Raw genomic sequence first — 16,133 nt, forward strand, 5'->3', positions numbered from 1 at the left:
TTTTATACAATTAGGGTAGGTAGTTTCGAACCCAAATTTTTCATTCAATTTTTTAAATATTATGATATATATCTTTAAATGATCCTTTATGTCATTTATACTTTAAAAAAATAATTTTTTATAAATTATATTTTCTACCTCGGTCTGCAATCCCAATCATGCACTAAACCGCGCTCTAACAATTCCAATCACTTGTATTGGTCCATGTTCCGCATCTATATAGCCAGAAAACGAGGGAGAAAAAAAAAATTGTTATAAATAAAAAAATATTATATAAAATAAATTCATTGTTGTAATTTTATTGAATCCATTAAATATATTTTATAATAAAAATAATTTTATAATTTGAAATACCACGTCTAACCACATTAGTGTATATATTTAATTTTGTATAATCTTTTTGTTAAAGTATTTAAAAAAAAAAAAAAAAAAAACGAAGAGCAAACCAGATCCATGTCTAAAAATAAGAACAAAACGAAGAACGAAGAAATGATTGACTTCTTCTTGTTTCCCATGAAAGATTTGCAGGAACACGAATCTCCAATGATGAAAAAAAAAACCAACAATCTCTATTATTATTATTATTATTATGATTAATTAGCTTTATACATTGTCAAAAATCATAGTATCTGAATGATATCTTTCAAGGAAACGAGGCAGATGGCGGGGGTGTTACCGTTGCCCTTACTTCGAATGACGGAGTTGCAATTACCAGTTGCCCTGTTACTGCCATTGCTGTCCTGATCAGAGTTGTGTGTCGTCCCCTGAGGCTGTTCCAGTGTTCCGTCTCTGTAAACGAACACACTTTCATCATCTGACATACGACGCCACTTCTTATTGCGGTCATCTGTTGTATTCAATGGCATTCCCCTAACCAACATAATAATATCTTTTTTTATCACTAAATCCTCACAAAATAATAATAATAATAACAAAATTTTATATGCACTTTTGTATATTTTTTACACACTTTATTAATATAATTAACTGTGTTATATTTTTTAATATAAAATAAATATTTCAACCAGTCACATTAATAAAATATATAAAAATATATATAAAAATAACAGTATGTAATAAATTCTAATATTAATAATAATAATAATGATAAAAGCAAACCCAGAAGAAGGATATTCAGCTCAAGTAATTGTTTAATAGAATGAATGAACCCACGACCCTGCATGTCATTAAAGATGCTCTACTTAAAGCTTTTGAATATGTTAATTTAGCATTTGTGGAGATTTTTTTAAATAATCACTCGTTTGATTACACAAATAAGATAAAACAATATAAAATTAAAAGTTGAATAAAATATTAATTTTATTTTAAAATTTAAAAAAATTAAATTGTTTATTATTTTTTATAAGAATTTATAAAAATTATAATGATTATATGAAATGAAATGAAATAGTTTAATTTGTATAACCTACGCCAAACACGACCTAGATAACATAATGTTCGTTCCAGATTTAAATGCCAGACGGCAGACATGTCTAAAGTTAAAAGCTATACATAATTACGATGAATAAACAAAAACCAATCCTATCTAGAGATAAATCATATCTCTAGAATTTCAAACAGAAAAAACAATTACATATATATAAATTTATATTTATCATCATTATCCCAATATCTAATAATAAGATATCAAATAATTGATCTACAAATTGGACATAACAATTCATCTATAATCATTTAGGCTTAGTGTCTGTTTGGAGTTACGGTAAAAGTCTTAACAAGTACTCAAATAGTTTTAAAAATTCTTTAACGAAAAAATTAAGTTGTTTGAATATTACATATTAAAGCAGTTTTAATCTCAAATAAATTAAAAAGTATGTTTGAGGAAAAATAATTTATTTTTTTTATACTTTTTCTTAAATGTGCTTTTTCGAATAATACGGAATGTAATTCGAATTTTAAAAAGATCACCTGCATACTTACAAGCCGTATGGATTCATAAACATTCTCAACTCATCTTATCCCATCTCATTATTATAACTTTTATAAATTTTCACACAAAATATAATAAACAATTTAATTTTTTTAAATTTTAAAATAATAATAATATTAAAAAATAATATACTAACAATATTTTATTTAACTTTTAATATTTATCTAAAATCATTTCATCTCATCTTACTATTCAAACAACCTCTTAATTTGAAACGTGTAGTAACTACATTAAAAAATATATATATTTTAAGTAATGCTACATATAGTCATTTTTGTGTACTCCCTACACATTTTACTAATGTGATTGGATGTATCAATTTTTTTTAATATATAACCAATCACATCAATAAGTACACAAAAGAATATGTAAAAATGGCTACACATAAATTTTTTGATAAAATAAATGATAGTGTTATAAACAAAACAAGCAAGTATTATTAGCATTATTAATATTGTTTGGAAGATTTTGATGAGTTTTATCTGAAAATTTGGAAGTTAGGAGTAGGGGTGAAAACCGACCGGTTCGGCGCGGTTTTTGGGCAGAACCGCCGCCGACCTTTGAGAGGGAAAACGGTGGACGGACTGACCGTAACCGGTTGACGGGGAGGAGAATAACCAGCCGTATCGACTCCGGCGGTTCTCTGGCGGTTTACGGTCGGTTCTCGGTTTCCCTCTGGCGGCATCGTTCGTCTGAGAGAGTAGAGAGAGAAAGCTGCAGAGGAGAGAGAGAGAGAGGGTTATAAACGCAGAAACGAAAAGGAGAAAGGAAAAAGACGATGGGTTACATCTAAATGGCGCCGTTTGGTTTAATACCAGACGACGCCGTTCTAATTTTTTTTTACTCACCTTATAGACAAAACGACGCCGTTTGGTTTAATAACAAACGGTGTCGTTTAATCTATGTGTAAAACACAGACCTAGAAGTAAAACGACGTCGTTCTACTTAAACTTAAGTGGAACGGCGTCGTTTCATATTGATAAAATTAAAAAAAAAAAAAAAAAAAAAGAGGAATATTACATCGGCCGGTTCAGCGGTTTGAGCCGGCCTCAAACCGTGACCGAATCGATGATAGGCGGTTTTGCTAAAACGCTGCCGCCTGCAGACCGGTTCCTTGGCGGTTTCGGCTGGTTCCGGCCTCCGACGGCTGGTCTGAGTCGATCACGGCCGGTTTTCCGGTTTCTTGTGTGACGCCCCCAAAATCCCCACGCCTGAACACGGGGAAATTGAGACGTCCGGATGGTGACAACCCGGGTCACCATCCCATCGACGGGTGCCGAGTGTGTGCAAGGCAACAGATGTGTACAGAGAAACACGCAGCGGATAACGAAAGTCATAACTAAGTACCAGAATTTTTCTTAACTTAATACAAGCTGTTTAAAACATACATAGGTAAAATATTACAAAACACAAATACAGTTTTAACAAATAAAAAGATAGCATCAGCAACCCGGCGGAGCCGCATCCTCGGGCTCAGCCTCCTCCTCTTCGTCCTCTAACTCTGCACCAAAAGCTACGGAACCACGAATGGTACCGCAGGTAAGTAAAACCCAAACACTACCAGATAAAAACACATAAAACTCAAACAATATGCATGAACCATGCCCAATGCCCAAAGCCCAAAAACACCAGTTTTCCACACACGCCAAAAAACCCTTTTGGCCCAAAAACACATCCTTTCCGAAAACAACGCCAAAAGTCACATTTGGCCGCCAAAAGTCCATTTGGCCCAATATCTCGCCAGAAGTCCATCCGACCCAATATCTCGTCAGAAGTCCATCTGGCCCACGCCAAAAGTCCCATTTGGCCTCATAAACCATTAACCAATTTTTAACCGTATGCACCATGACCTCCCCTAGGGGTCATCCGCACACCCTGGCTCCAGTGTCACACCGTAGAGTACCACCACGCATGTGACACCTAACGAGCAATGCCCAGTTCCGCGCCCCGCGCGTGCGTAGCCAAGCATCCTTTAGCCCTCGCCAGCGAAGGGCCACGGAGTCGGTGAGTAGGGCGATGCCCGGTTCCGCGCCCGGCGCGTTCGTAGCCAAGCATCCCCTAGCCCCGCTCCCGTCATCTCTCTCGACAACTCAGGGGACATCACTTAGTTTATTCCGCTCCCGAGTGACCAGAGGAGCTCCACCGAGATAATAACCCATCCCGGCTTGGGCTCGTGATACACACGCACCCGTAAAACCACTCACGCCAATACACAGGCTTTTCACCAATTCCACAAACACACGTGCATGCACCATGTAATGCCATAACAATGCATAATAAAATAATCAAACAACATAAAACAAATAAACAGACAACTCCGTCCTCCATCCATCCGACCCCCGAAACTCCTCGGACTTAGTCCGGAATCAACAACCAACAACAGTAAATAATTGAATGAGCAATATATATTAAAATCTGAAAATAGGGTTTGGAAAATACTTACAGCGCTATACGGCAATTTTAGAAAACAAGCGGCGTTGCAAACGGCGGAAAAACAGCAACGTCACAGTGAAAATTCACTGTGGCCGTGGGTTCAAAAAACCCACTTTTGAACGGGGACAAACTAGGACACGAGATTGATAGGGAATGGTCTAGGGATGGTTGTGAAGCTATTGGAAGTGATGAACGGCCGTGGGTGGCGGCGGAATGGCCGGAAATGGCCGGATTACCCAAAACGGAAACTAAGCTCGTAGGAGCTGTTCCGGTGGTCGTTGGAGGCCGGAAATGGGTGGGTTAGGACGGCAAGGAGTCGGTGATGAAGTGGTGAAGAAATGGTGGCCGGAGGTGGAGCGACGGCGGCGGATCGGAGCAAAATCCGTGCGCCCTTCTTGGAGCTTTTCCGGCCAAACGGCCGGCCGGTTGGGGGTGGGTTTTGGAGGGGTGGTGCACCGGAGGGAGAGGAAGAGAATGGGATCGGTGGGAGGCCGAACGGTGGCCGGACGGCGGCGGTAGGGTAGAGAGAAGGTGACGCCGGTGTGAGGGAGAGGGAGGAGAGAGAGAGAGAGAGAGCACGGGGGGGTTCGGTCGAGCGGGAGAAGAAAGAAAGAAAGAAAGAAAAAAAAGAAAAAGAAGAAAAAGAAAAAGAAAGGAAAAAGAAAAGAAGGGAAAAAAAAAAGAAAAAGGAAAAAGAGAAAAAGGAAAAAGATGTGAAAAGAGATGAGGTCCAGTCCTCACTCTGGGAAAACGAAACAAACCGCCAAAAAGATTAAAACCACAAAACAACTAAAAGAAAAAAAAAACACAACTTCAAATAAATTAAATTAAATTAAAACCCAATTTTTAAAACGCAAATAAATTAAAATAAAATAACTGATATATTAATTAAAATAAAAACAATTATTTCAGCGAAAATACACTCAAAAGCGGGTCATCACATCTTGTACACCCCTAGTTAGGAGAAGAAAGCTGGATATATAATATAGCCAGTAAAAAAAAATATTAAATACTCAATAAATAATGTATGACCCACTTATGATGTCTATCTCGGGTCGTTTGAATTAAAAAACTATCTCATTTCATCATTATAATTTTTTCAAATTTTCATACAAAATATAATAAATAATTTAAAAATTTGACATCTCAATTCAAAATTTTTAAATTTTAAAGTAATAATAATATTAAAAAATAATATTCTAATAATATTTTATTCAATTTTTATCTAAAACCATCTTATCTCATCTTACTATCCAAACAAATCCTAATTATCATTTCCTCATTATCTTCTTATTTAACATCAGTGATTGGATGATAAGTAATTTCACAATCATTTAATTCAATATTAGAGGACGATGACTAAAAAAATAAAACATCTGACTAAATATGACAGATCCAATGTTACTACGTACCAATGTAGCTCAAAGCTAGACAGTCTAACCATTTAAAAACTAAGAAAAAACCGTCAAGGGTAATGGCTAGATGCATGGTTATAGGCTACCTGCAAATTGACTATTAGTGAATTGATATTTAAATAAAAAATATTTAAAGATGTATAAAAAATAATTGAAAAAAATTAAAAAAATTATATATTTACATTTGTCAATCCAAACTATCAGTAACGATAGTAAGATTCTGTTTTGTTTTCTAATAGATATGATAACTATGATGACATTCAAATAAAAAAGTCACATTTGATTTTATTCACTAAAAAGATAAACACCAACTAGGAGTGAAAATCGATAGCTATGGTTCAATTTGAAACTGAACTGATAAGGGATAAACATGTCTAAAATTGATCGAAACCGACGGTTGAAAAGGAAGAAAACCGATGACGTCGGTCTCAACGTAAATCTAATCGGTTTGTTAGTGTTGTCGGTGGCGAGATAAAAGAGACAATGGAGAGAACATCAATGTACTGCACCACTGCCACATCCACATCGTGATGAGAGAGATATGGGAGGTGCGATGATGCCGCAATAAGAGAGAGAGATGCGAGGTGCGATGAGAGAGAGAGAGAGAGAGAGAGAGAGAGAGAGAGAGAGAGAGAGAGAGAGAGAGAGAGAGAGAGAGAGAGTGAAATAGAGAAATTAGATCGGGAGAAGAAGAGGGAGGGGAGTGGTGTTTATTCAAACCCTACTTCCAAACGGGGTTGTTTAGTTTAATGGTGTTGTTTTATTTTAAAATTTCTTTCCTAAACAATATGTGTAAAAAGACACCATTTTAATTAAGTTAAACGGCGTCGTTTTGCTTAAAATATATATAAAAAAATTATATCGACCAGTTCGATGGTTTGAATCTAATTCAAACCGAAACTGAACCAGTCGACATTAGTTGCATCAAATTCCTACTGCCAACCGACCGGTTCTGTTGGTGTCAACTAATTCTATCGATTCCTGTACACCCCTACACCAACCAAAACATAATAATACCAAAGTTCTACAAAATATAATAAATAGTCATTCTAAATATAAAATCATTTGACCTATATATAGTATAAATAATGTAGAGAGTCCGAATTCAAAACAGCAAGAAAAGCAAAAAAAAAAAAAAACGCCTGACAAACACGATTACAAGAAATTAATAGAATCGAAGTCAACTAATATTAAATATGGTAGGAAAAGAAAATTAAAGAAAGTAGGAGGAGGTTAAAGAGAGAATTGATTAACCAATGTGGAAGGACTGGCATGGGGGAGTACCTGACATGGAAAAGATCGGAGATGTTGGGCATGTTGATGTAGAAGTTAACGGCGTCGAGGAAGTCCTTGTAGGTGTTGACGTGGAGGCCGTCAATTCTGGGGAAGGGAAGCCTGGGCTTGGGCGGTGAGTCGGCAGAATCCAAAGAAGTCGAGAAACTTGCGCCGGCGGTGAAGAGGTATTCCTTCCAGGGAGTGGAAGCGGGGTGGGGAGGAGAGGGAGGGAGGGCGACGAAACCAAGGGTGGCCATGAGGGGCTCGAGATCGTCGTGAGTCATGATAGGGTTGAAGGTCCTGGTGAGCCAAAGGGCGAGTTTCTTCATACACAGTTTCATCCACTCCAGCTCTTGTATTCTCTCCATCTCTCTCTCTGTGTTGGCTTGCTTGGCTATAGCCATGAGGAGCGTAGGGATTGGAGTCTGTGGAATTTTGGAGGGCGGGGTTTTAATGGCCGTTTCGTTCTCTACACGTCCAGCTTCCTTAATTTTGAGATTAATACAATAAGAAATTAAGTATTTAACTTAAAACAATTTTCAGTAAATTGACGTGGCATCATCTTATTGAATAATAATAAAAGAAATCCACACTTAATAACATCTAATAAAAATCCACCCTGGAACATAGGGATAAAGAGCTGGGATGAGAGTAATGAATTATTGAGAATCTTAAAAGATTATCTTGTTTGTAAGCATTTAAGTTATGAAAATTCAAATGCATGTGAAAATCTGATCCCATCCTATGAAAATGTATCTTCTTAACAATGTTACCTGTAATTATAATTTTATGAAAAATGCTAATTGAATCGATAAAAGTGATTGATTTAATTTTTAAATTTTTTTTTTTAATTTTTTTTACTTAATAGTTAAAAAAGAGGATATTAATAAATTGATATATTTTTTTTTAATTTTTAAAAATATTTAAAATTGAGTAAATGATTATTAATATATCAATAATTAATAAGTCAATGTGTATTGTTATGTAAGTATAAATAATCTTTTTCATTCCCATTTTTAGGAGGTAGGAATCCATATTCTCATTGCATGCTCTCTATTGTACTTTTATTTTAAATGAATCAGAGTATTTTTAAAATTTGTTATAAATAATACTATTGAATCATCTAAAACTTACCGCTCATATGACCTTTTTTATATTAAAAAAATTTAAAACACAAACACAAAATAGCTAGAGAGATCCTAAATTTTCATTCTTTTATTTTATATTTTCAGACTTACTTTTAGTTTAAATATAATTTTTTTGTATTTTTAACAAATCATATGGTACTATGTGGTGGTGCTCCAGCTATAAGTTTCAAATGCCTCAATAGCAATACACTTGTTTATTTATTTATTATAATTGGTAATAGATAATAAACATATAAAATATCTTAAACAACATATAAAGTTTTACATTTCAAAAAAGTAAAACAACATTTCGTATATAATTTTCATTTCTTATAAATTTTATTTAATTTCTCAAAAATCTGTACTAACCATTCATGATATTCAAATTCTTGTTCGTTTCTGAACATTAATGTATGGCTTATCAATCATAAAATGTGTAAATATCATATAGTTATTTGAAAAAAAATAGAGTTTATTATTAAAAAATTAATTATTATTTTTTTATATTTATTCACTTTTTTCAACCCTTACCACTATAAATATTATTTTTCTTCAATTATTATAGACTAAAAAATACGTGTCGAGACTGTTAGTTTTCTTCGCATACTCTGCACTTATAACTTTTAATAGAATGTGTGAGCGTTTTCGATAGAACTTTTTATAGAATATAAACATATTTTTCAAAAGTGTAGGAATGTTTTATAGGATGGTCAATAGTGGCTAATAAGAAAAATTATTCTTTTTATTTCGGACTAGTTGAAAGTCAAACCACCTTCCTCCTCCTCCCTCAACTGCTAGTCTGCTACTGCAGAGAAAACAGAGGAACAAGAAATGGAACTCCATTGCAGAACCGCCGTTTACTGCTGCTACTTCGTTACCATACTACTAGTGTTACTCTCAATAACGTCAACAAAAGCAGAAGCCGAAGAAGACCCATCATCGATCATATCAAGATTCCAACAGTACCTTCAAATCAATACAGCCCATCCTCATCCCCACTACAGTCAAGCGGCCGATTTCATCCTCTCCCAAGCCCAATCTCTTTCTCTTGAAACCCGGACCCTGGAATTCGTCCAGGGCAAGCCTCTCATCTTTCTCAAGTGGCCGGGCTCTGATCCGGACCTCCCATCTATTCTCCTCAACTCCCACACCGACGTCGTTACAGTTGAGCAGGAGAAATGGTCCCACCCTCCGTTCGGGGCCCACATCGATCGGCAGGGCAACATCTACGCCAGAGGGTCCCAGGACATGAAGTGTGTCGGCATGCAGTACCTCGAGGCCATTCGCAAGCTGAAGGCTTCTGGGTTCCAGCCCGTTCGATCTGTCTACCTGTCTTTCGTGCCGGACGAGGAGATTGGTGGCCGTGATGGTGCCGAGAAGTTTGCGGCTTCCGATGCCTTCAAGAACTTGAACGTGGGCATCGTACTCGACGAAGGTAAATCAATACGTTTCTTTCATAGGTTTAAATCTTGTGATTGTTTGAAATCCATTGTACTGTACAAAGATGATTGTGTTTGTACTCTGTTTGTGTTAGTTATAAGTGGTAATACTGGAAACAGGTTTGGCTTCTCCCAATGAGAATTACAGGATGTTTTATGCGGAACGACGCGCATGGCCGCTCGTTATTAGGGCTACTGGACAACCAGGCCATGGGGCAAAGTTGTACGACAACACAGCCATGGAAAATCTGTTGAGAAGCATTGAGAGTGTGAGGAGGTTTCGGGCTTCGCAGTTTGATCTGGTGAAGGCAGGCTTGAAGGCTGAGGGCGAGGTGATTTCGGTTAACATGGTATTTTTGAAGGCGGGAACGCCATCTCCAACTGTAAGGTTTTGGAGCTCATTTTGTTCATGAATTGGTGTTAACTTTAATTTAAAAGCGAAAAATTTGCTGTTATTTTTCACATATTTATCAATCATCTTGATGCCAGGCTGAGAGATGATGAAAGTATAGCGAATACTAATTTTCTTATTGAGCATATTGTTTCATGAAGACCTTAAACCATGAGCACAAAGCTTTGGAAAAAGGCATATGCCCAAGATGAGGTGTAGGCCCTGAGCTAGACATAAGGCATAAATCCGCATATGAGAAGCCCCTAAAATCTCACAGTGAATGGGGTTTAGAACAGTAACCAATGAGTTCTGGCACAAATGACACTTCTTCATCTCCCCTAAAAATGGATGAAAGTGTGAACACTGCGATTCAAGGCTCCCTGAGTGCCTGCATGATGACCAAGAGAAAGGACAAAATAGTGGTGTATTCATCTTAACGATATATGTTCTCCACAATTTAACGCAGGCAATTTTCTTCCTTCTTTTGTGTATCAGGGTTTCGTTATGAATTTGCAGCCATCTGAAGCAGAAGCGGGTTTCGATATTCGAGTGCCTCCAACAGCTGATCCAGAACCTCTGGAAAGGCGGATTGCTGAAGAATGGGCACCTGCTTCGCGCAATATGACATTCGAGGTATTCACTCGTTGGAAATTTCTCTCTTTGGAACCATTCCGGCATAACAATAAAAAAAAGGAAAAAGAAAAAAGAAAAAGAGACAGAGACTTATCCTTGGCAATTACTTGCAGACCTTAATAATTTGTTTATACAAAGGAGGATTAGGGAATGTTGGTAGTTACCATGTTAAAGATAGAATTTACTTCAGAAAAAAAGGTGAAATAGGAAATATAAATATAAATACAAAACACACCCACGCTTACAAACAGTCAACTTTGTGTGTGTGTTTTAGAAAAAAAAAATTATAGAATGCATTTAGTTGATGGTTCTCTGCTGCCGAAAATTGTTACGTTTGCAGTAAAGAACAGGATACCTTTGGCCGTTTGGGATGCTGCATAGGGTCCACTTTTAACTTGAGGAGTCCATTTCTTTCACTAGGTTCGTTTTGGCTATTAAGATTTTTCATTTCAAACATAAAATTATCATCTCATCATTATAACTTTTCTAAATCTCCATACAAAATATAATAAACAATTTAACTTTTTCAAAACCTAAAATAACAATAATATAAAATATAATATTTTAATATTTAATCTTAAAACTTAAAATTCTCATATGAAAAATCTCAGTAGTCAAGTAGAACCGCATCCCTTGAAAGTACAGACTACCATGACTGTGAGTCTAGTACTTCATTGGGAGAGTCATTTACTGCATTTGGGTATTGTACTTGAGGTACTCTAAATTATTTTCACTATTATTTATTATTTTATTATTATTTTTTATCTATTTTTATTATTATTCATTACTTTTCATATACTTTTAATTATTATTTATTATTTTATTATTACTTTTTACATATTTTTTATTATTATTCACAACTCTTTTCAATATTCTCAACACCCAAACCCATCCTGAGTCTCAATAATTTAGGACTCAAAGTTTACTTGTTGGGGCACATTAAATGTTCCTTAATGTTGTTGTTGCTGCTCCTGTTTTCATTGTTCTCTCCAATGCCGGTTGCTGTGGTCGTATTTGTAGCTAAGGCGGTTTAAGCAGAAGGTTTCTTTGCATGCTAAGTTTGGTAAGCCAGTCCTCAACGTGACCGACATTTCAAACCCCTGGTGGACGCTACTAGAAGAAGCTGTAAGAAAAGCTAATGGTAAACTTGGTCAGCCAGAAATCTTTCCTGCCTCTACAGATGCTCGCCAATTTCGGCAACAAGGCTTGCCAGCAATTGGCTTCTCTCCTATGGCAAATACTCCTATTCTTCTACATGATCACGATGAGGTGACTATCTTGTCCAATCTGTTTTTTTCTACACGCTGTTTGTCATAAACACATCTATTTTGTTGGGATGTGCCCACAATATTGCTCTCTGCCACCATTTTAAATCAGGCCCGCGAGATGCAATGTTAAGCTATTCGAAATTCATATCCATCGATTTGAATGATAATCCTTATCCATATGTATTGTCCGGTTCTTATTCATTCATTAATCGGTCCAAGTACTTAAACTGTTGTGTTTTCCATCATGTTACAGTTTCTAAACCAAGACGAGTATTTGAAAGGAATTGATGTCTATGGATCAATAATTAAAGCTTATGCATCTTACATTGATCATACAAGAAAGGAAGCCCCCAGAGATGAGTTGTAATGGAGCAGGAGGATAATCCCCATTTCAAGACAGAAAATCGTGATATCATTTTCTGCCTTATTGTTGTATAATAGAAGTTGAGATGTTCCAGGGATGCACAGTAAAATCATGATATCATGATATCATTTTCTCCGGTACTGTTTGACCACTTGAAATTCTCATCTCAAATATAAAATTTTTATTTCATTATTACAACTTTTTTAAATTTCTATATAAAATATAATAAATAATTTAATTTTTTCTTAACTTTTTAAAATTTCAATACAATAATAATATTTAAATATAATATTTAAATATTTAATTTTAAAACTCAAAATTTTCATTTAAAAAATCTTAATGACCAAGTATAAAGTAGGGAAGACGGGGGTTTGAGTTTGACTGCCATCTGTGCTCACAAAGCTGGATTGATACCATTACTTATACACTATTACGCACGACTCTTTTAATCATTTATACGATTATGTTTTAAAATTAGGATATTTATGTAAAGCAATATTATTTTAATAAATTATTTTATAAAAAATGTTCATTGTTTAAAATATTATTATATAAAAGAATTATAAAAATAATTGTATGGCTATCATTTTTTTCAAACTCCCAGCAAAAACATATCTAAATTTTTTTATCAATGTATATATGGGTTCTATTACTTTCATAGAAGTACGCAGAAATGTCTCTGAAAGTTGTGATTTCAAAAATTTTTAAAAGAAGATTTTCCATCCAAACAAGGCTTAAATCCGCCATCGCAATCGTGACTTGGGCTTGGATGAGTGACTGTGAGGACAATCGCAAAGCCCAAGTGCAATAAAACAAAAATAAACGTTGCGTATTGGCTCTCTCTCTCAGCACGAAATTCCTTCCTTCTTCAACCTTCGCATTGGCCGCCCGCTGCCAAAAGTTGATGCCTTGAGAAGGGGATAGGCGAGGAGGGCACCCTTTTTTAAACTTTTTGCAGTTTCTGGGTCTCTCCGATTACGCGCTTCCTTAAATTAAATTCGAGCGTTTCAGTGTACGAAAAACATCTTCCCCAGTAGCACGCACACAAAGGAAAAAGAACCTGTCCTTTGTTTCTGATTTTAGTACGACCTTTTGAGTATTGTAAGCAGAACCTACCAGCCCAGATGATTTGATTTGAGTTTGAATTTGAATTTGATTTGATGGTGGGAATAGACTAGAGCGAAAGAGAGAGATGTCTTTGAGAATTAAGGCGGTGGTGGACAAGTTCGTGCAGGAGCTGAAGGAAGCACTGGATGCGGATATTCAGGACAGAATCATGAAGGAGAGAGAGATGCAGAGCTACATCCAGGAGCGCGAACGCGAAGTCGCGGAGCGCGAAGCCGCTTGGAAGGCTGAGCTTTCTCGTCGCGAGGTAAAAAAAAAAAAACGTTTTTTATATCCCCTTCCCCTATTTTATTTTTTCTTCTAACCTTTTAATTTTACTCAACCAAATTCAAAGCCTTTGAATGAATAGCAGCGAACATCTCCCTGATGCTATAAATCGTCCATATGTTTCTAGTGTGTTTTTATGCTTGAAATCAGATTGAATGGGGAATGACAATCAGATTCTGTGGGATTTTGGAAGTCATTTGAGGTTCAATTTTTTATGGGAATCAGCTAAGAAAGATAACCATCATCTAATTGCATTTCGATGTTTATTTAGAGAGAGAGTGAGAGAGGGGTACTTTCAAGTGAATTGTTTTTACTTCTGAGTTTAAGTTCCCATGAATGCTTTCCCTGCAGACAGCATATCGCTTTTCTGAAAAAAAAAAAAAAGAGTGATGTGGAACTGAGTCAGCATCGACGTTGATATTGTTGCACATATTAGCATGATTGAGATACGGTTTTTCATCAACTAAGAAAGAAAAGCATCGTTTACGCCGTAATCAGTTGCACTTTAATCAGATAAATAGTGCATTCAGCCCTTTTCGTTGCTGAAATCGTTGTTGTATGCGAGAAGCCTATCCTTGCACTTCCCCCTTTTCTCCTTCTTTACGGCTCTGTATTCAGAGTATGAAAGCATTCCATAGACATGTGTTGTGTCGCAAATCAAGTGTGTGCTAGTTCTTGGACTATATGAGCGTGGTATATTGCATAGATGTAGTGAGTACGTCCTGGATCCTGACAGAGGTGCTGCCAAGTGAAGCCCTCGAGGCTGGAGCCACTATATAGTGCTTCAGATTGGCTGTTCAACCACTTCGTCTGAGTATCTATTTTTCTTTGTTCTTCTTTTTAGCTGTTTAAGATGAAGTAGTATTAGCGTATCACTAAACTAGCACGCACATGGGATATTCTTGTATATGTCCCGTATGCTTGAGATTTTGCCTATTCTTATGATCAATAAAATTTTGTTTACCAATAAAAAAAAAAAGGAGATGGAATGGTATTAGCTCTTCCAGTTAGGGTATCAATTTTTTTGCCACTAGGGTTCCATGTGGAAGCATGTGTCACCTTTTGGCTTATGCCATCTCACTATGGTTGCTTGCTACCTAGTGGATATGCCATTGGAAGCAATGGAATTCACATCAAATTCTTTGAAATAAATTTCTTACTCGCTTCAATTTCGCTTGTATGTATGTGACTCTAGTAAATTTATTCAACAAATGTACTTGTCAAAAGTTTACTAGGCAGATTCAATTGATTGATATGAGTTGATTTCCTGTTTCAATAAGTTTTGGAAACAATAGCTGGTCCAATTATTTTTTATTCGGTATAAATTTTTTTTTGTCTGTGTGATGTATTACAAAATTCAGAAACCAGCTGTTGAGACTTCTCTCATGAGCATAACACGACGTCAGACTGGTAATTCACATCTATCAGTAAATTCAATGGTAATCCTGTTTTTCTGGATGGATGAAAGTCTGAAATCTGATCCAATGATGACAATGTATCTTTCTTAATACATGTGGTGATAGCTATCCCACAAATCTAATTTAATAATAAAACGTCGTTGCATGTTAAACAAATGGAAAAAATTTTAGAACTTTGCAGGAAAATGGATGTTGTAGGTTTATGTATCTTTTATATTTGTTAACATGGTTTACTAAACGAATAGAAATTATGTATGAGCATATAAGTTTTAGTGTCTGAAACATTATTGTATTTTCCAGGCAGAAATTGCCCGACAAGAAGCGAGGCTGAAGATGGAGAAAGAAAATCTTGAGAAAGAGAAAAGTGTCCTAATGGGAACTGCATCAAATCAAGACAATCAAGATGGAGCTCTTGAAATCACTGTAAGCGGTGAAAAGTATCGATGCCTCAGGTTTGCGAAGGCAAAAAAGTGAGGGTTTACATGGAAGCATGGAAAAAATAAGAAAGATTTAGAGATAGAAATCCATAGTTGGGTGTGATTACCCTCAATCCTATTTTGGGTGCTTCAAATGTGTACATCTACCTCCGTATAATCTGATTTGACCATGTTTCTTGGGCCTATTATTTAATTCATCGCAGAAGGTAGGTTTTGTGTTAGCAACAGTGAAGTATTATATCTGAATGACTGATAAGCTGGTAAGATTTGATGGTCTTGAGCTAGGCTATGATAGTGTTAATATAAAGTCTTGAACTAACAGTGATTATTAAAGTCTTTCCTTCTGGGAAAGTATTTGTGCGTGTGTACAATAGTTGACATTGGAGCCTAGGATGCTTCTGTGATGCAGCCATAAGCTTTCTTCCTGAAATATTTGATGCAATAATTTTTCCTTTAAATCCATTGTCTTGGTTCCCATTACTGTGCAAGACTTTAGAAGACAATGCAGGTCCAACATGTAATGACTGTCCTTCCACCCTAGAAAATAGTCCTAACATACACTGATGGCATCCACGTCGAGCAAAGCTCTG

General features: G+C 35.9%; 3 protein-coding genes across 5 annotated transcripts; 2 read left to right on the plus strand and 1 right to left on the minus strand.

Moving 5' to 3' along the window:
• Nucleotides 1–483: 483 nt before the first annotated feature.
• On the minus strand, nucleotides 484–7,560 carry LOC122313060. Of its 2 annotated transcripts, none has more exons than XM_043127773.1 (2): nucleotides 7,084–7,554; nucleotides 484–870 (listed from the first exon to the last, which is right to left on the minus strand). In XM_043127773.1, the coding sequence occupies exons 1-2, from the start codon at nucleotides 7,476–7,478 to the stop codon at nucleotides 621–623; spliced, it is 645 nt and encodes a 214-aa protein (XP_042983707.1). In that variant the 5' UTR covers nucleotides 7,479–7,554; the 3' UTR covers nucleotides 484–620. The 2 variants fall into 2 exon arrangements, with proteins under 2 accessions (XP_042983707.1, XP_042983708.1); XM_043127774.1 differs by lacking the exon at nucleotides 484–870 and adding an exon at nucleotides 2,396–2,665 and having other exon boundaries at nucleotides 7,084–7,560.
• A 1,344-nt stretch (nucleotides 7,561–8,904) lies between these two features.
• Nucleotides 8,905–12,436, plus strand: LOC122313061 (aminoacylase-1-like). Of its 2 annotated transcripts, none has more exons than XM_043127776.1 (5): nucleotides 8,905–9,636; nucleotides 9,761–9,990; nucleotides 10,527–10,664; nucleotides 11,685–11,933; nucleotides 12,186–12,436. In XM_043127776.1, exons 1-5 carry the CDS (start codon nucleotides 9,033–9,035, stop codon nucleotides 12,297–12,299), a joined length of 1,335 nt encoding a protein of 444 aa, XP_042983710.1. In that variant the 5' UTR covers nucleotides 8,905–9,032; the 3' UTR covers nucleotides 12,300–12,436. The 2 variants fall into 2 exon arrangements, with proteins under 2 accessions (XP_042983710.1, XP_042983709.1); XM_043127775.1 differs by having other exon boundaries at nucleotides 8,907–9,636; nucleotides 9,761–10,023.
• Nucleotides 12,437–13,122: 686 nt separating this feature from the next.
• Nucleotides 13,123–15,894, plus strand: LOC122313062. The gene is made up of 2 exons (XM_043127777.1): nucleotides 13,123–13,668; nucleotides 15,407–15,894. The coding sequence occupies exons 1-2, from the start codon at nucleotides 13,489–13,491 to the stop codon at nucleotides 15,578–15,580; spliced, it is 354 nt and encodes a 117-aa protein (XP_042983711.1). The 5' UTR covers nucleotides 13,123–13,488; the 3' UTR covers nucleotides 15,581–15,894.
• Nucleotides 15,895–16,133: the final 239 nt, after the last annotated feature.

The sequence above is a fragment of the Carya illinoinensis genome, chromosome 6 (assembly GCF_018687715.1).
Source record: "Carya illinoinensis cultivar Pawnee chromosome 6, C.illinoinensisPawnee_v1, whole genome shotgun sequence".
NCBI lineage: Eukaryota > Viridiplantae > Streptophyta > Magnoliopsida > Fagales > Juglandaceae > Carya > Carya illinoinensis.